At 34.8% G+C, this 22,784-nt stretch overlaps 1 protein-coding gene across 1 annotated transcript in view; it reads right to left on the bottom strand.

Annotated features, from left to right (window-relative positions):
* LOC117167957 (kinesin-like protein KIF13A) overlaps nt 1-22,784 on the bottom strand; it is a 576,826-nt gene that overhangs the window by 225,379 nt on the left and 328,663 nt on the right. The window contains exons 14-17 of the mRNA XM_033353225.1: nt 18,062-18,286; nt 13,296-13,562; nt 12,965-13,147; nt 12,387-12,578 (exon numbers count right to left, since the gene is read on the bottom strand). Coding sequence (XP_033209116.1) covers nt 12,387-12,578; nt 12,965-13,147; nt 13,296-13,562; nt 18,062-18,286 — 867 coding nt within the window. The remainder of the gene's footprint in view (nt 1-12,386; nt 12,579-12,964; nt 13,148-13,295; nt 13,563-18,061; nt 18,287-22,784) is intronic.

The raw sequence follows: 22,784 nt of genomic DNA on the forward strand, positions 1-22,784 counted from the left end.
AACAAATGCAGTGTTTGACATTTATGGGTAAAAATGCATCGTTTTTCTCTCTTATCGCCTTCAAATTATATCAGTGGTAATGTTTTGTGACGATTCAGAAGAATTAGCTTCCAAGTTGTACTTGTCAATCATTTCAAGAATTTCAGGATCCATTTCAACTTCATTCTTGCCCCTTTTCTGCCCTTTTCTTCCTGTTTCAGAGGTATGGGGGAGTGTATAGTCATATACAAGAGAGAGTTAGAAGAACAAATGTGATGATAGGGCAGGCGAGGGGACTGGGAAAGAGGTTGTTCGCAGATGATTTTCGAAGAATAAAATTGTTCAATTCGCTAGTGAGGAGTGTCTTATTTTATGGTGTGGAGGTTGAAAATGAAAGGTATTCTAGAACGAATAAACTGCAGATAAATGAAGTGAGAAGGACGCATGTAAAAGTAAGGAAAGAAGGTATATGAGATGGTTAAAAAACGGCACGGAGAGAGATAGAGAGACAAGGTAGCAGGGGAAGACAGAATAAGAGAGTCAAGTTTTAAAAGGAACTATGCCTGAATTATGCCAAGGGAGAGATCGCCATAATTGTGGAAGGAAGGACAGAAAGGAGGTGATGAGCTTATAGGGAGGAAGATATGAGGGTGTATGGTGAATTTTAATAGGTTTTGGCTTTCTATGGTGAAAAGGGTGTGTGAATTGTACAGGATAGGGGATATAAAAGTAAAACACTGGTTGGATAAGTGTGAGGAGGTGGACAGGATTGGGATAAGCATGGAGGTATTGATGCATGAACGTGAGGATAAAAGGGCAGAAGCATGGGTGTAGAGGGTGTTGGGTAAGATGGAGAAGAAGAGAAGGAATGTGGAAGAGGAATGGAAAAGGAAATATTTTAAATAGGAGAGGAAATAGATATAAGGAATATGTAAACTTTGTAAATAGTAAATAAGTATTAGGTATTAGCCGCGGATGTAGAGTTTTGCAATGCGAGATAAAGCCATTAAATAGAGTCATGCATGCGAGGCAAGGCGAAGCGGGGAAGGCAAGGATATTTGAGCGAGTGGTCTTAGGTATATGGTGCGGATCGATGCTAATTTTGAAAAGTTAGTTGTAAGAAGTTTCTTTAAAAATGGAAGTGTAAGGAAGCCAATTTTTTAAGGCCAGCAGGTTGCAAAATAAACTTTTATCTTTCTATCTATATTAGGGTGGCCCAAAAAATCACATTTGAGAAATTTTAACAGACTTGTTGGCCAAATCGTTCTCGTGGGCAAATAAATGTATGCCTATTTCTTTATTTTCGAAAAAAAATATATTTTTAGAACTCGGTCCGGCCATTTTTATGTCTTATGGAGTTTAACATGTAAAATATTTCCTATTTTTATTTCTTCGATTTTGGACAGGAAATTATAAGTAAATTAATTTGACATTTTATATGCTTGATCACTTATCAGTGAATATTGCATTTATCGCTTTTTTATGCCTCAAAAATATTATGCAAAAGTTTTAGGAATATCATAAATAGCATAAAGTAGCAATATTTGGTGGATCTTTGTGATCCTCAGATATACTTGTGTAACTTGATATTTTTAAGAAACTTTCCTTAGAATATTGAGAATAGATTTCTAAAGAAAATGAATTAACGTTTAATTTACATTGATTATAGAGTAAGAATAGCTTATGAAAAATGACACATACAAGTTGAACAACGTCTGCAGGCAGTGCAGGTGAACGGCTGCAAAAAAAGTTGACCCTAGGTTGGTCCCCTTATTGTGCACCGTATTTGCTGCGATCCCAAGCTGCGGCTACTGACAATGAACAAAATAACAAAGTAATAATAATTTAATAAATCTATAGCTGCTCTTTGGGATAAATCTGTAGCTGGTGCTAGGACTTCTTTACTTTAAATCGGAATACGTTGAAGCCTCAGAGCGAGTTCTAAAAATATTTTTTTTTTTTAAATATAAAAATAGGAAATAAATTAATTTGCCTACGAGGACAATTAGGCCAACAAGCTCATTGAAATTTCTTAAATGTTATTTTTTGGGCCACCCTAATCTATTGTCAACAATGTCTTCCGTAGTAACCATGAGTAGGAAAAATATTTATAACATAGGAAGAGATATATTTGAACATATAGCGAGAAGACCTGACTCTGCGCTCAGAAGTTCTTAAAAACATGGTGGTGGATTTAAAAATCTCCGTCAAGGAGAACCTCTCTGACCATAAGTGTATCATGTTCCAGTTGGTTTTGAAAAGAACGGTGGCTCTCAAAATTAGAAACCACAGGAATACACATAAAGGATGAACTTTACTTTTTTACAATAAGGTAAGCATGCTGACTTTTATACAATCTACAACCAAGTTGAGAAGTTCTAATCACATCTATCAAGAATAACTGTCTTACGAGTATAGTAAGAACTAAGAAAGGGGCCGAGTGGTGGGTCACGATAATAAAAATACACGTGTTTTTTCACGTGTGTTTACTGTGACGGGTTATTAAATTCTCTGAAAAATAATTAAAAGATTGTATAAAATAATCTAAGATACAATATACACTTTGTATTAAATTAGATTCAGTTACGACTTAAATTAGATTTAAAGCACATTACTTCAAATATAATTATGGTCCTGATACGTTATTTTACTCCCAGTTAGCAACTCTAAAATTTTCAGACAGTTCGGATTCAAGGAAATCAATTTCTATTCACTGTCTTTATATTCATCAATTATTTTCATGAACCTTATGAGTCGTAGGGTACGAAACAAATATAGCATGGTAAAGTGAACGGTAGCGTACCGACAGTCAAACCGAGGAAAAAAGGGTTAGAATGATGAACTGTCAGTAGAGTAAATAATGGCCGAAACAAAAGACCTAGGATAGTAATGAGCCCTATTGTACAGCTTCACATGATGACTTTGTGAAGCTCTTCGCCTGGGGTAATCGCTATAGAGATTGATTTTCAGCCTAGGTCAGAGCAGAAGTGCAGAACGAACGTTTTATTCAAGTAAACAACACAGGAATTTCAAATTAGTCTAAAAAAACTACCCCCCCCCATTTCCGCCTTCTACAACTACCCCCCTTACAGAATGAGTCACGCACTCCCCGAAAGAAATAAGAGTAAATTAATTATAAAATAAAAATATCATTAAATATGGATTAAATTAACTTATAACATCCTCCACTCATCAGTCACTTCACATAGTCCGTGACCATGATGAAAAACCGGATTCACCCGAGTAAAAATACAGAAGACAAATACATAATCGTAGGCTCATCACTGATCCTCTCAGCACATGATGAATTTGTAATGTGATCAGTGATTAATACCCACTCCTGGCAGTCTACTATCGCAAGGCTTGCCAGTGTTTTAGATGGTAGCCCTACGAAAGCATCTCGAGGTGACTGTTGTCACCTCCAACACTCGCGACCATTGCTCAAGTACAAAAATGGTAAACAACGAACTCAAAACTACAACATGCTCGTAATTTTTAAGCTGCAACATCATCGCCAGAGATTTGCAACAGCGTATTGAATTAACTTATAACATTCTCATGTCATCAGTCAGTTGACTTAGTCTAAGGCTATGATAAAAAGCCAACTTCACCTGACTAAAATTTAAAAAAATCATAAATATAATAATAATAAAATCGGTTGTCCTGTCCAACGGACAGTGGTCGAGAAGCAAAAAAAAGTCTACTTGGAACATCGAAGAAAAGTGAATATGTCATGCTTTTTCGGGTACGTAGGAGTACTCAAAAATCGTTGAGACAAAAACTGAACAGATCCTTCTCGCGTGAAAATCACTTTTTTCTTCAGTCAAAAGTACCAAAAATCGGTTTTTGGAGAATATCTCCTCAGGGATGGATTTTATCTCTTAAGGAATATATCTAATCACTAAACTACTTCACACATAATTTGTAGAAAATTTTACTACCTTCAAAGTGAGCACTGTAACTTTGAAAAATGTTAATTGATTACCGAGATAGAGCGCATATTAGTGAAGTCGAACAGTTAAAAACCGGTTTTTCCGAGGTACCTTCCTAGGAATGTACGTTACCCATAATATGATTATCCGTGTCGGTAGAGATTTGCTGAGCTTAAATAGTCTTTATCGGGGAACGGTTCTACCTGCAGCCTTCTCAGTTTGAGAAAATACAGATTCTCTAATTTGACTGGTATATGAACATATACTCGTCAATGTTGCGGCATTTCTATACCGTGCCAAAGATAGGGCGGCAGAGCAGTTTGGTCTGCCATTTGCCCCTTTGTGGCAAATTCTAGGGCGTAATACGTAAAGAAAAGCTATCGATAGGTCTGCCAAACATATCTCTCAAATCTGCTTGATTGAGATCGGAGACTGAGGGATTTATTTTTTCCTATCAAGACGACGTTATAAACACCTTAGTTTACCATGAGTACATAATGAATGTACCTGTATGCGATACCAATTGCTGAGCGTGTAAGCAAAAGCCAGAATCTCGTGGACATGTTCTCAGTGGAGGCTCAGATTATGCACGTTTCAGGTAAATAGAGAGACACAATGCGGCTCTAAAAGTGTTATATTGCCATCTTCGGCTTTTTTATCATGTTGATCTAATGCTCTTCTTGCCATACGCCCAGGGGGAACTGGAGTCCGTTTTGGTGAATGATCAATGTAAGTTCTACTAGAATTTCTCATTTTCCACCACTCAACAATACCACGCCAAAGGAGGAAGTAAAACGAGAAAAATACCAGGCTCCTTTTTCGAGCTGAGCAGGCTGTACCAAGGCAAAGTCCATCTTGTTTTTCTCATAATCAGCTGCCGTGGAAGTATGAAAGCTTCATTTCTTACGTAACTCAAAAACATACCGACTTATCAGCATAAGGCTCTGACCATGGCGAGCCAGATGCAAAAGGCTGTTCTTCTGGGATCAATTCATCTGGTCTGTCAACACTGTTCCTCCTTACATTTTTCAAAGGTTAGTAGCTCTAAAAAAGTAGACAGAGGTGAAATCTTCACCTCCAACTGCGCGGTCTGCTGCATAAGGTCATCCGGGGCTAGAGACCGAACTCTAAGAAACAGTGCTGTATAATGTATCTTGCGTACATTTCTCATTCTTGCTTACCTTTTAGGATAGAAGGAGCAGGAGTGGACAACGTACACGTTCCGGTTGTATCGAGATTGGCTGCTTTAAGAAAACATAATCGTAGCTTCTAGAGCATACAACTTCTCATAATAATAATAATGATGATGATAATAATAATAATAATAATAACAATAATAATAATAATTTACGAGTATACTGAAAAAGTGTTCTATTTTTTAAGCTTTGTATAAGAAACAGATTGAGTAGCAGAAGTTTTTCTTGACTCTACTAGATATTATTATCTACTGCAACTTTACCGAGGCCTTTTAGTAGAGCTGCGTAAAACTTAAAGTATATCTCTGTCTGTTATGACGTGGTATTTAGTTAGACGCACCAAAAATGATTAAAATTGATAACAAATGATTTTAAAGAATCAAAAAATTCTATCATCTAACAGCAAATTCATGCAGGGTGGCGACTCGCCTGCATAAATCCCACACGTGCACATTTGGGAGGGGTAACAGACAAATGTGCATTGAGCAACTTCGCACGAGCCCATATGTGCACGTTATGGAACACATAGGCAACTGTGCAGCGGACCAAATGTGCGCTTCTAAAATTCCATGTGCAAAATTGGAAATATCTTATCTGTGCTCGTGCACAGTTGTACCAGTTTTCAATAGATTGCACAGTCGTAGCACTGGCCCTCGATGTGCATAGAAGGACTTGTTCACAGTTGTACCCCTCCCAAATAGAGATGTTCACAATTCGGAATGTTCCATATGTGCACGCTCACATTTGGGAGTATTCTATCTGTGCATGTGCACAGTTTGGAATATTGTATCTATACACGTGGTCTTTAGAGTTAAAAATCTGATCGTACTGATTAAGACGTGCACAGTAGGGAAGGTACCATATGTGCAGATGAACCGTTGACTTCCATCTGTGCACAGTTGTGCATATGGCCATCGAAGTACATAGTTGAACTCGTGCACAGTTTTTCTGTGCACAGTTGTACTCTTTCCAGCGTGAAATCTCTCGTCCGCGCATGTGGACTTGTAAGATAAAAATCTGATCGTATTAATTGAGACGTGTGCAGTCGGGAATGTCCTATCTGTACACGTTTACTTGTCAGTTGAAAAAGCTGGTCGTATTAATTTAAACGTGCACAATTGGGAGTATCCCATCGGTGCACGTAGACTTGTAAGTTGAAGAGCTAATCGCATTAATTGAGACGTGCACAGATGGGAGGATTCCATCTGTGCACCGCACGGATGGGAGTGTTCAATCTATGCACGTCTAAATTTTGACGTGTATAGTTGGGACTGTCCCAGCTGCGCACGTGCACTGCAGTGCCAGTGGCCAATAACGTGCACAGTTGTACCACCCGCCTTCGACATGCACAGTTCATCTGTACACAGTTGTACTCCTCTTAAATTGAGACGGCCCAGCACATCTAATCGCCGGACATCCAGTCGGCCAGGACCAAAAGTCACTGGGACACCTCATAGCTAGGTGGACTCCCCAGCACTTTTTGTCGCCAAAACGTCATGTTATAAATCATAATAAAATATAGATTTAGACTAAAAAGCGTAATAGCAAAGAAAATAACATTACATTCCGCAGGTAAATAAAAAAAAATATATTAATAAAAAAATTCTATTTTAATCTATATGCAGTTTTTCCATTCAGGTTTCACGTATATTTAAGCGAGATCCTTTTGAAACGTGTAGAAATATCAAATACCTGTACTATTAGGCCGGATAAGCATGCTTTCATCAATTGAAGCTTTTTTTGTGATTTTTAAAATACGTACAATTATGTTTTGTGAAGAACCTAACCTTCAAAGTACTCTTATATTGGAAAATCGTCAGAAGTTCTGACGATTTCTAAACATCCTGACCATTGCTGGCGAGTCTGACTATTTTTGAAGATATGTTTATTCACATTCTATCAGGAAGCTCAACGGCTAGGATAGCACGTAGGCTAACCGAAAACGATTAAAAATTAAAAATAATTTTTTTTCAATGTTGCATATACAGATGCATGACATAAAAATTAAGCATCTACAGGTTTTTACGATTTCAGATTCTTAAAAATTAATAAATTTAAATAAATAATGTAAATAACCTGAGAAATATAAAAGAGATTAGGTTTTATGGCGTTCTATTCTTGGATCCCTAATAAAAGGATTATCCTTCGAATACAAGTTCTGAGCATTTTTGAACAGTTTGTCATGAATTCTTACTTTTTCTGCCAATTTCTATTAAGGAACGCAATAAACATGGTCAGAAGAGGTAAAATGTCCTAACTTTTTTTTCTGACGATTCCTGACTTTTTTAGTAGGGTTCAAATATACAGTGTCCCAGACTCAAATGTCCAGACTTATATGACTGAATAAAAAAAAATTAAACGAAAATTCCTTTTACGAAAATGAGGTGAAGTTTTAGTTTTTGAGTTATAGAATGTCTAAGCTAGAACAACCAGGAGCGCGGTATAAATAGTCGTGCGTGCGTAAGCGGGAATCGAATGCTGTATTAGTAACCACGGTTTTCCCGTCGCCATCCCCACCTCGGCGCTCACTTCAATTAGTCCAGTCATCTGGTCGGAAAAAATAGTGCGAACATGCTAACTTCCAGGGCAGTCATTTGTTTCTCTTAAGTAGTTCATTTGAGGGGTGCATAATATGGGGTCAGGTTTTGTGAACAGAATTTCGTCTCGGAACACGGAAATTTTGTTGAGAAAAGGTGCTAAATATCACATTCCATTGGATTGGGGCATTACTGTGCATTTAAGAGGTAAAAGTGTTCTTACAATAATTAGAGTAGATAACATTCTGCGTGAAACTAAAAAAAAATTTTATCGCCAATAGTCTCGGACTTACGGCAGGTCAAAAACCCCCAATTTTTTGCCAAAAATCGCTTGTTTTTTTTTGTTTCTCTGGAGCTCGGATCCTGATGGACAGATTTAAAAAATAGTTAATAGATGAATTAAAGTAGACGTTAAAACCTGAAATAGCTCGTTTGGGGAATGGCATATAAGAAAGCCCCTAGAGAATGAAAACAGGAGGACTTAATTCTGCGTAAGTTAAAAAAATGTTCCTACCTCCAATAGGTATACCTTGCAAAGTATACCCTTAATGAATTCGGTGACTAAATCGCACCATGGTACAAAACTACGACCATTTTCTTAATAAATAAGTTTTTAAGTCCACTAATAGTGATCAATAAATTATTTAATTATCAAATTAATACTGATCAACGACTTTTAATTAACAAATAATTAATTGTTTTAATAAATAAATCTCCATCACCCATCAAGTATGCATTTTTCGGCATTTAAAAAAAAATCCTATTAAGGGCGTTTATTATATATCAAAAATAAATATTTAATTATTTTTAATCAATACATAACAATTGTTTAAATAAATAGATTTCGGTGACCCATCAAGTGTGTATTTTTTGTCATTTCTTAATGAAATTTCTATTATTTACGTTTATTGTAGATTAATCGTATGTTGAGCAACAAGTGTGATACGTTGGCAATTGCCCACGTGTGCGTTTAGCCGCATGAGGGTGAAATTGTCAAACCACACTTGTTGCTCATACTATTTTACTTTACACTGTGCGTGTAAAATGGCTTATTTATGTAGGAGGGAAGACGTAAAATAATGATTACTGGGGTGCTGTAATGGAAGCCATGGGTAATATTGCACTTCATCGAAAACTAAACAAGCGTGAAATAAGCCACTTTACATGCACATGTAAAATAAAAATGAATATTTCATAATTTTGAATGAATAAATAATTGTTTAAATAAATAAATTTCCATCACCCATAGAATGTGCAGTTTTTTAAATTTTTACTGAAATTTCTGTTAGAGGAGTTTATTATAATTACTAAAATACCAATTCACTAGTAGAAATAATTGTGTAACATTTTTAATGCTTCCGATAAATGAATCCATGCATATTCAAAGCATAATGTAAACTCTAGGTGTCGGTCTGAACAGTGAGTCTTCAAAGTTTTACAGAATACAGTCATTATAGGCATTTTCGTGACATAAAATGAGGAAGTCAGATTTTGAACAACATTAAGAAAACTTATGAAAAGGAGAAATTATTATTAATAGTGCATTAGAAATGTAACACAACTATTTCTACTAATAGATTGTTATTCTGGTAATTATATTAAACTCCCCTAACAGAAATTGCAGTAAAAAAATCAAAAAATTGCAATTCCATGGGTGACGGAAATTTGTTTATTTAAACAGTTATTTATTGATTTAAAATGATGAAATATTTATTTTTAATCTATAATAAACCTCCCTAATAGAAATTTGGAGTAAAAAATGACCAAAAATGCACACTTGATTGGGCGACGAAATTTTATTTAATTAAACAATTGTTTATGTATTGATAAAACTAATTAAATATTTATTTTTTATCTATAATAGGCGCCATAAATAGGAATTTCACATACAAATGTCGAAAAATGCACATTTTATGGGTGACGAAAATATGTATAACTTATAACTTATATGTTATAAATGGTCGTAGTTTTGTTCCGAAGTGCGATTTTGTCACTGAATTGATTAAGGGTACACTTTGCATTTTTTTTTAATGTGCAGAAATAAGTCCTCTTTCATTTATCTGCTTAGAACTTTCTCATGTGACACCCATGAAACGAGTTTTATTATTATTATTACACCATTACGCCATTTCCCTTTCGGGGTAGGCGTGACTCACTCGGTGGGGAAGGGAGTGATGTGAGGAAGGAATATAAAATTTTTAAATTGATCCAGAATTCTCTTGATATTTATTTAAATAGCACGTTCGTTCCGCAACACTGCTCCGACCCAGGTTGCTGATCAATCTCTCTAGCAATCACCCCAAGTGAAGATCCACGCAAAGTCGTCATGTGAGGTTCCCCACTTGGGTCCATTAGTATCCAAGGTCTTTTGTTTCAGGCTTCATTCACTCTGACACTCTTTTTATTCACTATTTGTCGCCATATTTTCCTGTGCTGGCATTCTTCTCTAGCTTCTTTAAAGTTCATGCACTTTTTCATGCAGGCTCTCGTGTTTCTGTGTCTTCTCAAGTGATTTCCAAAAAAACACGACTTTCGAATTTTACCAGTTTTTATCGGATTTTACCGGGCATTTACCTGTAAATTTGGGTCGAAATGGGTCACCGACTAACTCGCGATCTATTATAGTTGGGCCAATATATTTTTTTAAATAACAGGTATTTACGTCTACGTTAATTCATCTGTTGACCATTTTTAGATCTGGCCATCAGGATCCGAGCTACAGAGAAACAAAAAAAAACATGTGATTTTTGGAAAAAATTGGAAAAAATAGGGGGGTTTTGACCGGTGGTAACTCTGAGACTATTAGTGATAAAACGCTTTTTTTAATTTTACGCAAAATTTTATCTACTTTAATTTTTGTAAAAAACGCTTTTACCTCTTAAATGCACAGGAACGCTCCAAGCCAATGGAATGAGATATTTCGCAACTTTTCCTTCAAAAACTTTTGTGTCCCGGACGAAATCATGTTCAAAAAACCTGACCCCATATTATACACCCCAAAATGAAGTACTTAAGAGAGACACTACGTGCCGCGCCAGAATGTTCTCACACTGTCGAGCTTTCTAGCTCAATATTGCGCTCATATTTCGAGTAAAAAACAAACAGATTATCATGATGACAGACAAAGGCGAAGTTTGTTTTTTTAAAAATGGAAAGAAACAACTCTTGCACGGGTGTTTGGAATAAAGTCATAATAGACTAATACTAACTAGCAAGGAATAATAATAAGGAGACCGATTTTCTTACATGCGTTCCGACTGCGGCAACAGCACCTTTACTGCCAATCTTAGATGATTCAAGTCAACACTCTAGATTAGTCGGGCATGCGCACTGTTAACTGATGTCTTCTTTTGTCCCACAAGAAGTATGCGAATGAGTGCCAGTGCATGACAAGAACTAGAGCAATTGATGTTGTATCAATTTTTTGCAATTGGGCAAAAGTGTTTTTCTAAAAATATAACATTTCTATTTCATTCTGAAAATTTATGCTTCATCTTTGAAAATGAATGTATTTGTTGAAATTTTTTTTTAGACAATCTTTGCGGTTGATAATATTTACGGGAACATAACCTCCGTTTTCAGTTATTATTAAACCCGGCGCTTACTCGCATACTACTCACTAACACTTTACTCTCTTTGTACAGCATGATCAGTCTTCGTATTATTACTCCGTGCTAACTAGGAACTAGCACTGGATGCACAAGAAAAATCTTACAAGTTCAAAGTTACAATAGAAGATTTCACAAATAGTATTTCAAGCGAGCTAACCCTGTGAAGGATGCTTTTGATACAACAATAAGAAAAAACGACCAAATTAAAACTGATCTAATCAAGTTCTCCGGACCTCATCATTTTTTATCAACGCAATAAACCAGGGAAAACACCCATCCAGATACACTGATTCAAATTTACTTTAATTTACTTCAAATTTACTTTACGACGAAAGATTTAAAAATTTCAGAATGTGTAAGTTTTTGGTCCGACTGATTTTTTTATTAACGCAGTGATCCAAGGCACGATGTTCTAACAACGTCAAGAAACCGCCTTCTCAGTAATATCGTTCAAAATCTACTTTGAGGGATGTTGAGAATATTTGCTAATTCCGTAGTAAGAAAGAACAGAGAATTTCCAAAATGATGGAAGTTTTTGACTACACTGATTTTTTTATCAACTAAATGAGCCAAAGCGTGATGGTCTAACATCCTCAAGAAACCACACTCGCAGACACTTAGATCGAACTTTAATTGAAGAGTTGTTAGAAGTATTGGTACATCCCCTACTATGAGACGAAAAATTTCCGAAATGATAACAGTTTTTGGATCCACTGACTTTTTCATTAACTCAACGACCCAACGCGTGACCTCCTAACATTCACAAAAAATCATTATTGTACTAATATCGATCGCAATTTAATTTAAGGGATGTTAGAAATATTTTTGACATCCTCTACTTTAAAAAAACGAAACATTTTCGCAGAGAAAAATTTCCAAATAATTTGTTTATCAACTCAATGACCTAGGAGATGATGCCCTGCGAGGGAGGTTTCTTGAGTTTCTACATTATTGATATTTTTATCAGTGCAGTACATGTAGTATAAGATTTACGCTTTAATTTAACCATTTCCAAAGTTTCTAGCACATCAGGTTGTTATTGTAAGCACTTTGGAAAATTACTAAGAGCTTAGTAAGGGACACCCCTGTTATTAAAAATGTTTATAATGGATAAAATAACAGTGTAATTACCGTCCGTGATTCTGTTCAGATGAACACTGTCATGTATGCTCGAATCCCAAGCCGCAATGGCACACACGTCCTTTTCGAGGTGTCGAATAATTGGTAAATTGTAGAATTTGCTTCCATGTTCTTTAGGTAAAATAGAATTGAGGCCTGTCACCGACACTTCTTCTCCAGATTGGTGCGTTGAGAGATCATCAGCTACGGATCAACAATAGGCTTTAGTACAACAAAAAGTGTGCGGCTCAAAAGAAGCTAACAAAATTGTTCGAAAAGAGAAAATACAAGTGATAAATATTGCGATTACAAACATTAAGTGAAAGTCCCTTGAAATCTTTGAAAATATTTTTAAGACCCTTAAATTCAGTTGAAATATTAAAAATTATTTTGTATTTTTTTAATAATTTCAAATTTGACAAAATTCTTTGATATCTTTGAATTCTCTTGAAATATCTTGAAATCTTTTAGGATCTCTCAAAATGCCTTAAACTCATGGAAATTTTAAAATTGGATAAAACGCTCGAAAGTCGTGTAATTAATCCCTCGAAAATTTTATTTTAAAATTAAAGTGAATTGATTTGGTTTACCATTAAGATCAAGGAATAAAACTGGAATGTGTGGCTCCATATCTGAGGGTGGACTCCAATCAGCCGGCGCACCAGGTATTCCTGAACCTGCTGCAGGAACTAAAACAGCGTTTCTCTCCTCGGTTAAACTGACCCATTGATCGACTAAACTTTGTTCTCTCTCCTTTTCCTGTTCAGATTTATCTGTATATTTGAATGATTTTAATTACTGAATTGATTAATCAACTAAATTTTGAAAAGCGTTTTACTACTTTAATTTCTGAATATTTCGATTTCAGAAGATTTAATGATTACTGCATAAAAAGTTAAGATAAGTTCAGTAAAAATTTACCTGGCTTATTAATGAGCTTCTGTATCTGCTGATCCAGATATTGCCTTCGTCTCATTAAAGCTTCACTCCACTTTTCTCTTAATATACTAAGATCTTCGTCTTGGTAACTGTCTAGCGGAATTTGGATTCGATTTCTTCCAGAAACACTCCCCACTGCGATGCTTAAAATTGACTGGCAGATTATAGGCAGCGTTCCCGAATTTTGTACCGGCTTGACCCTAACTTGTATTCTTCGTTGTTGACCTTGTCGAAGTTGATAAATACCACCTGAAAAAGAAATATAACTTTATTTCAGTTAAGTTTAAATCACTTAAAAAATTTAGCAATATATACAATTTTCGCACAAGGTCGGTTGTGAGACATCATGCACAATGCTCATAAGATCCGATATAGCTGTCTTACTTTATGGCTAGTCAACGGGTAACAAATATGACCCTAAATTCGAACTAATTCTAATTACGCTGAATTATTTTTTATAACTTCTAGACGGTATGCTGAAATACGAAAAAGTTTCAGTAATTTTCACCCTTGTGCATTTTGCATAATAATGGAAAATAGACGCAAGAATCATATTTTTGAAGTTTCTCTTAATTTCATGAAAACGGTGAGTTTTAGAAAAAAAAGTTTTATAGAAACATGTTCAGCTTCTTATTCTGCACAAATAACCTCCTTTCGAGTTTTTTAGATTGTCAATCCTTTATCTAAAAAAAGAAGGTAAAAAACAACTTTTGACAAAACTATTCTTGCCTTATTTAATAATCATTTTTGACGCCAGTGTACCTAAATTATGTCTATAAGCATTTCTCCAGGTTACATACCACCTCATATAAGGAAATTTTTAATAAATGAATAATTATCTTAGCACATTTTTTCAATTATCTTCTTGCCTAAATTTGGTACATTTAATTTGGTGCCTGAGGGTAGGGATTTCTTGAGACGCTTGGTTCAGATGTGTACAAAGTAAGTGGAAAGTTTTAATAATTTTCCATAATTTTTTATTATAGAAAAGTATGCTTTAATGAACCTATGTGAAGAGTCATAGATGCTGTGGAATAGATTCTGATCACTTTTTACTGCTGCACCTATGTTCTTCTTCACAATTGTTAATTGAAATATACTGAAATTGAATATGACATTTAATAGACATTTCTCAAGATCTGTAAAATAATCTAGAATTAAATTAATTAGCCTTGCCCATCATATTAAATCCAAGGTTCATAAATGCTGTGAAATAGATTCAGATCCCTTTTTACTACTGCAATGATTTTCTCCTTCACAATTTTTAACTGAAATTTACTGAAATTGAATGTGACATTGAATAGACATCTCTCATCATGAGTAAAATAATCTAGATTTAAATTAATTAGTCTTGCCCATCAAATTAAACACATGGTTCATAAATACTGTGGAATAAATTCCGATCCCTTCTTGCTATTGCATCGATTTTCTCCTTTACAATTTTTAACGGAAATTTACTGAAATTGAGTATGATATTGAATAGAGATTTCTTAATATTTGTAAAAAAATCTTGATTTAAATTAATTCACTTTCCTCCTGATAATACACAAAAGTATCATAAATTCGGTGGAATAAATCACGATCACTTTTTACTACTACATCGATTTTCTCCTTCACAATTGCATTTTTCTAATCGAAAGGGTCTTAGAAATGAGCTTCTAAAAGAGTTAGACAGAATTCTCTTTAGTTCGAAATTTATAGCTTGTCAAATATGACGGCGCAAGGCTGGCTCACCCGCCCCTTCGTCGCTCCGATGCTACTGGAATGTGAATAGTTTTCCAACTCGATCGATATTTTCGTGAATTTCTCGTGAATTTCATCTTAAATTTCAATATCCTGGTATACTCTTTCTTCTTTTTCTGTCTCAATTTACTACGTTATAAAGCTCTTCCTCACCCTTTTTATTCTCTTCCTCTCTCTCCTTTGATCATACAACTCAGTATACTCTTTATTTTTTCTTCTTTTTTCACTACTTTTTTCCTTTCTCCATTTTATCCATTCCTTTCTCACGGCATTCTTTTTCCTTTACTCATCCAATCCACCTCTATTCCCTCCTCTACTAACTTCTTTTTTGCTTGTGCACTTTAATCCTCTTTTCATTTCCACTATCATTTCTTCCATCTCCTCGTCAACATTTCCCTCTCCGATTTTGATATTTCGTACCTTTTCTTTAAACAATGACTTTCCTTTTATTGACCAATCCCATTTACCTGCTCTTCTAAACTTTGATTCCTTTTTATCCATTTTGCTATTACTCCTTTTCTCCTTCTAATTTGACAATTAAGATGAAGTGATCCGAATCTATGTAATATCCTACCTCTTGTTTGTTAACCTTCTCTCTTACTTTATCATCCACTATCACATAATCAATTACCATTCCCTTCTCTCCTCCTGAGCTTGCATATTCCCCTTCTCTATCTACCTCTATATTTCCAGTTAAGATAAACCATCCCCATTTCTCCAAGCTCTTCAATCATTTCTTTCTCTCCCCATGCAGCACCTTGTTTTTGGATTTTCCTCCTCTCTCACCTTCCCTCCTATCTCCCTCCTATTTCACCTTCCCTCAATATCCTACATTCCAACTGTACTACCTTTTTATTATGGTCATCCTGTTTTTACAATCTTTGTTCTGAAGGCTACATCCTTTTTTCCAAATTTTCCCTAACTTCGTCCCATTTTAGGATCTCTTTTCTAAGTTCTGCCATTCATTTCCTAATTTTTGGTTTTTTTCCTTTCCTCTTTCTTTCTGCGTTTTTTTTTTCGTTTATCTGTATTACCTGTATCATCATTTGATACAATTCTTTTAAATTTAACTTTTTAACTTCTACTGTTCCTCTATGTTCGACTTTGTCCTCGCGTGTCCTCCTGTCCTTCTCCCTCTCTCTATTTTTATATTTTCCTGGTGGTGTTCTAATTATTTTCGGGTTTTTCAGGGTGGATCATAATTCTCTCTTGCCTTCGTTACTCCATCGTTTTGCTCTATCTCTCTTCCTATTTATAAATGGTTCGATTGAGCAAAAACTATCCGCCCTCAATGTCGCACACTTTACCCTATTTCCTATATTGATCCCTTCCTTTTTACTCAGTTTTTAGCGTGCAGGAAACTTCCTCGTCTGACTCCATCAAAACGCAATCTGCGTACCTGTCGCCTCACCTAGGCTGCACCTGTCTCTCCACTCCGCTTCTCAAGCTAAACAAACAAATCTGTCAGCCTTGACAAAAAAGTCTGAAACTTCCAAAATACACACAACTTTCCACTTTATTTATTTCCAATACATAAACCCTCATTCAGAAAACCCTGTAGCGGCCTTATCCTATCAATTCGCCACAAATTCCACTGCACTCCCACTATAATTAGCACCACTTAATTGCCAATACCTAACACCTTCAATAAATTTAAAAAAAATTGTAATGCTGATAATCGATATTGGAGCAAAGAAGTAGGTAAAGTGTATTTATTTTTGTAAAGTTCTGATTTTTCAATAGATTTAATGGAATGGAAGCTTCTAATTTGTCCTCTAAGGGTTTACATTTTTCTTGCACCTTCTTCTTTATTCCCTTACACACCCCCCACACACTTACTTGGTGGTGGAAGGGGAACCTACAGTTTAAGGTGGGTTCCGAACCACCAAGAGCAACAGCTTTAAGTACTTAGAGAAAACCCTTTTCTCTAGAAGTACCACTCCTACGACTCTCCGGAGATGAATAACTCCCTTGCTAGGCTAGTGTTCACCGCATGGGTCGCCGAGGCTCTTCCAGAGTACGAGGCGGGAATCGAACCCGCAAGCCGACGGAGTGTGTCCAAAGCCTACGCCCCCACGACCATCGTCCCACTCTCAATAGATTTAATGTTAAACGAATAAAATTATCAGTCAGGAAAATTCTTTCCCGATGCTTTGGAAAAAAATCTGTATATTAGAATGTCTTCTAGGAATAAATATTGTTCAAAACTCGTCATAGTTGCTCTTGAAACTTATAAATGTTTGCATCTTTTATACACGCACACACATTGTATGTTGAAAATGAAATTCTTATAGAAAAATCTTTACAAATCTTTTATTTTCATATACTCTAGAAGTACAGAATATGTGAGATAAACTACTTAAGAGCTGGACTGAACTTGAATAAACTGAGAAAAGGTCAATATGAATGTTTTGGCTTCAGCCGTAAAAATCTTGTACACCTGGTCCTTTGTAAGGCATTGTGGGAAAGAACGAGATTTAGGACTTGGTGATATTCCTTTTGCCACGCACTGATGGGGGCACAGGCAGTGTCGGTCCGTCATTATTATCCACGAGCAATTGTACGAGTTCGGAGTTTTCAAAGAAATCTGACATAGGTTCATTAAAGCCTACTTTTTGAAGATAAAAATTTGTGGAAAATTATTGAAACTTTGCACTTACTTGGAGTCTGTAGATGGATACAAAAATATTCTAATTAAGGTGATAATTAATTTATCGAAAATTTCTTTTTTCTAAAACTTTTTTTTCTAAAACTTAGCGTTTTCACTAAAATCATGAAAAACTTCAAAAATATGATTTTTTCGCTATTTTGCATTATTATAAATAATCCACAAAGCTGAAAATTACCAAAATTTTATTTTGTGGTTCAGCATATAATCTAGAAATTATCGACAACAATTCAGGTAATTTAAAATTATTTCGAAGCGGGAGTCCTTCGTTGACTGGCCTAGTACTGACTGGTACGGAAACAGACTTACTACATTTCAAGAGGAAAGTTCTCCTAACCTGTCAACGTGTCTGGTTTAACGACGACCTCTACCGAAGAATATTCTCCCTGCTCGTTTAATTCTTGAATCTCGACCCAAAGTTCAATTTTTCTGGTCAATTCGGACCACCTGTCTGCTAGAGATCTGGCTTTTGCCAACTGTTTTTGCTCTATTTCCCAGCCAGATTTGCTGCGTGAAAAACCAGCACTTCTGTGTCCCCAAACTTCAATGCTTAATGCACCTTCTATAAACAAAAACAATATTTTTGTATAAAGCAGTGGAAAAAAATTCTTTTCTTTTCATTACATATTTTTTAATTGATAGATTCTGCCTAAGCATAAATGGAAGAAATTGATAGGGTACAGGGATCATATCAAAATATATTATCTAGACGCCGCACAGTAGGGAAAAAAACCTTTTTGGAACAAAAATTGACTGATAGTACAATGATCACGGATTTTGATTCTTTTTTTTTTAGAAATTACAGCAAGTTTTTCAGATATAATGAGTAAATGCGAATATTTCACCCACACTAAATAACATTTTTTTTTATTTAACAACAAAGATTAAACTTTTTTAATAAATTGTAATATGACAGAATAATTTACGCTAACAATTAGGTAAGAATAGCTGCTGTTTACCAATAATTTAAACAATTTTGATTAAAAAATATAAACTTTAACCATTTTTCAGGAGGAGGTTTCATTTTTTGCGGAATCAACTTGAAATATCTTGTCAAAGATGCTTTGCTGTAATATTTTTCATTGGGACAAAAACTGTTAATTATATCAACAATTTTTATTTATTGACGGAAGTGATAGTTAAACTTTTTAAAATACAAAATGATTGATATACATAAGAGTTGCAAGAGAAAAACAATAAATTTGTTGAAAAAGAGCTAATAACAGAAAGTCTGACAGGGTCTATAAAAATTAGTTCTAAAAAAATTAGTGGACCTTTACGTAAAACAGTAAATCCTAACGGTAAAACCTCTCCACAGGAATTAATTTGCCCTCCGAAACGGCAGATTGACTGTAGACGCTATCTATGTGTTTATCTTTCGCATTAACAACACAATGCGGACAGGTTAAGTAGCAACTTCAAGGTTTCCAGACATAGATAGAGCATTTCCTAACACCCTAATTGAATCTACATACGGTGCACTCAAATATCAGGTGCTTTTTATCGATGATCTGATTCGTGTTTTAAACGAATCCAGTTATTAAATTCATGGTTGTGTAGGTGAACTTGCGAGCATGGTTACAGTCAAACATCAGGGCACCTTAACAGATCCCATGCAATCAGTAGTAAGCATAATAGAGCAATGGTGGATATACTGTTGTTTCTCCACGTTGACGCAATGCAAAATAAACCTAAGATGGCTTTCTGGACCTGTAGATGCGCCATAGGGAAAACCTGGGGCTCAAAACCCATGACATTTACTGGTTGTATAAAATGATAATAAAATCGATCGTATCATATGCATGAACGATCTGGTTGACAGGAGCTGAACTCATCAGTACCATAAATCAACTGGTAAATATCCAGTGGCTGTTCATTTTGGCCATAGCTAGTGCTATGAAAACAACGTCAACAGCAGCTCTTGAGGTCATTCTGGACATCCCGAAGCTGAACGTTTTCGTAAGATTCCGGAAATGAAGTCCAAACTCCTAGTGGTCACCTTATTGATACTGAGGAAACCCTTCACGGTCACTTTCCCTAAAAGAAAAGAAAGGCATGATACAGAAAAAAAAGTTAGTTACACCAGGAGGTCTCGCTTGGTACACGAACGAATCTAATGACTCGTTGGGGATAGGGATTGTAGTATATAAGCTTGTCCAAAGGAAATTTGTAAGCGGGTATATGAAGTCCAGCACATTAACCTTTGTTCTGACACTCATGCTAAACTTAAGGCTCATATATTTAAAGAGTTTACTTCCACACAAGTCTAAAGTTGCCTTGAAGATCTTAGGTTTCCGATAAAAATTGAGTAATAGGGATGTTTACTCGACAATCCAGATCGAGAAAACACTTAAAGAACATGAGGATTGGAGATAGCGCACGTTGTCAATTGTGTGATTTTCAAGAGGGGACAGCTCATCACATACTTTGTGAATGTGACGCACTGGCGTGCATCGAGTATATAGTACAATATAGATATAGTACAATAGGATTCAACGTAGTGATATGGGCAGTTAATGGTTTACCCATACTTATATGTTATGCAAGTTATATAAAGACGTCGAAGAGTTGAAGCAACTTGGCCGAAGCAAGGGAAAGCTGATGATAATCCATCGAAGAAATCATCCTAGATCTTCCGTACCGCGAATATGCATCCCTCGAGAAATAGAAAGTAAATTTTTGCTCAGCTTGTAGTCTCTTAATAGAAGAATGGTTCTGGCTACAACCAGCTCAGTTCTAAATAACACAGATAACATAGATTCTCTTATGCAACTCGTACATCAACATTACTTTGCTAGTGCTGCGTCGCTTCTATACTGTGTGGTATAGTGATGCCGTTCAAGGCGAGGAATGGCAAGGCGGATGTCGAGGAAAGCAAAGCAGAATAACTCGAGATCTCTCATTTAGGCTTTATTCCCGAAAAAAATAAATCCTATTCATGAAAAAATGGTGAACCTGTTAATTTGTTTATATAAATGGTTGAAATAATTAACAGTTATGGTCACTAAATAATATGATAAAAAGGGATTCTTGGAAATACATTTCTACGTACTTCCGTCAAACAAGAATTCTTTCAAAAAAGCTGTTTATATAATGAACAGCTTTTGTAATTACGAAAAATATGATATCAAGGATTTATCGGAAAAACATTTCAAGGTGACTCGGTAAAAAAATCAAGCCTATTCATTAAAAATGTTTAAATTGCGCATTTGTATTTTAAAATAGTCATTACTTTGATTTAAGATATGCCTTAATAATTGTTGAAATCTTAAAAGCAATAATATAACTGAAGACTTAACAAAGAAAAAAGATTAAACTTTGTTGTTAAATAACAAATTTTTGTTTATACAGAGTGGAATATTTAGTCACTGGTTACACCTGGAAGACTTACAGTCATCTTTAAAGAAAAGATCAAAAAGAGTTAACAATTGTACTGTCGGTCGATTCTTGTCCAAAAAGGTGGTTTTTTTCCTACTGCATGTCGTTGCGAAGTAATTTCGAAGAAGTTGGATATTGAAATATGATATTCCTTGATGTTTTTATAATTATAATATGATTATAATGTATCATTATTAGATATTCGTAAATATTATATAATTATGATTTTATGATGATTTGTAAACAAATTTCGATGTAACGAAGAGATTATTTTCTCGAGAAGAAAAGCAAGATTTTGTCGTATACTGTACCGTTTACGGAAAGAGCAAAGAGCGAAAATTTGTCCTTGGGCCATCCCCTCTCTTAACACTTTATGAATATAGCAAATGAGTGTGACATCCACGGATATCCTTGTTATATTATTATGATATGATTACATTCAATTACATTATAATTGCATTACATTTGAAATTAAATAATTTTTCGTAACACATGGAGGGAATTTTTTGTCGAAGTATCTAGGTACCTGCGAAGAAGTACTACCAACGTTAAGCAACGTACGTGATCTAAATTATAACCTACCATAAATTACCGATAAATTAATATAAATTGTAGAATATTTCCGACAATTTTCGGATTTAATCCACCGACCCTTTCTCCTTATGAATTACGATTAAGAAACAATTGTATTGTTATGCTAATTCGTAATATTTCTATTAACGAAGGTCTATGTAATGGTACACGTTTGAAAATAATCGAACTTGCAAATAATCTTCTAAGATGCAGCATTTTAACAGGTGATAAGGCAGAGGACATTGTCTTTATACATCGTATTACACTGTATGGTGAAGGGCAAACTTTCGATACTATCGGGTTAGATCTTCGTAAAGATATATTTAATCATGGACAATTGTATGTAGCATTTTCCCGAGTTCGATCTTGGCATTCAGTAAAAATTTTCCTGGGAGAGCAGCGGCAAAATAATATTATAAAGAATTATAAGTATACAGAAATATTCAAATAATTCTGTATTTTTAAATAATTAAAAATAATATTTAAAACAAATTAAGTTCCAGCATAAATTTGATATTGCAAAATCAACAAGAACAAATTCGTATATTCTTGGACAAAAATATAGGCTAAACTTACACTAAGTACATCTGATAGGAAAGAAATACATAAAATATGATAAAATATAATATTTAAAAGAGAATAGTAAATGCGCGCGCGTTCGATCTCGTTGTTCATAATATTTCAACGTACTTCAGGATAATTCATACACTTTAAAGTGCTCGATTACAGTATGTCTCAAACGTAAAATTGTATAGATGATATGTTCAACTCTGTAATGATAAAAGTAGGTTTAAATATTTCCTGTACCTCGGCCTAGGATATCAGATTGATGTGCAAAATTTGGCCGTTAATTATTTTATTGTATATTGCGCTGTTTTTCCATAAATTAAAATTTTTCACTTGTTAATTTTGATGTGATTATTCACGATTAAAATTAAAACTACGTGTCTGCTCAAATAATGTTCAAATGCTAATTTTAAGAACTATTCAAGGAGATCAATTTTGTTTTTAAATATTTTTTATATCGTGTATTGTTTTCCCAAGTATTTAATTTTCTTTTTTTTAATGTCATTTTTCAGAAATGAAGCAAAAACATTTTATCAAACAAT

Source organism: Belonocnema kinseyi, chromosome 2, assembly GCF_010883055.1.
Source record: "Belonocnema kinseyi isolate 2016_QV_RU_SX_M_011 chromosome 2, B_treatae_v1, whole genome shotgun sequence".
Classification (NCBI taxonomy): domain Eukaryota; kingdom Metazoa; phylum Arthropoda; class Insecta; order Hymenoptera; family Cynipidae; genus Belonocnema; species Belonocnema kinseyi.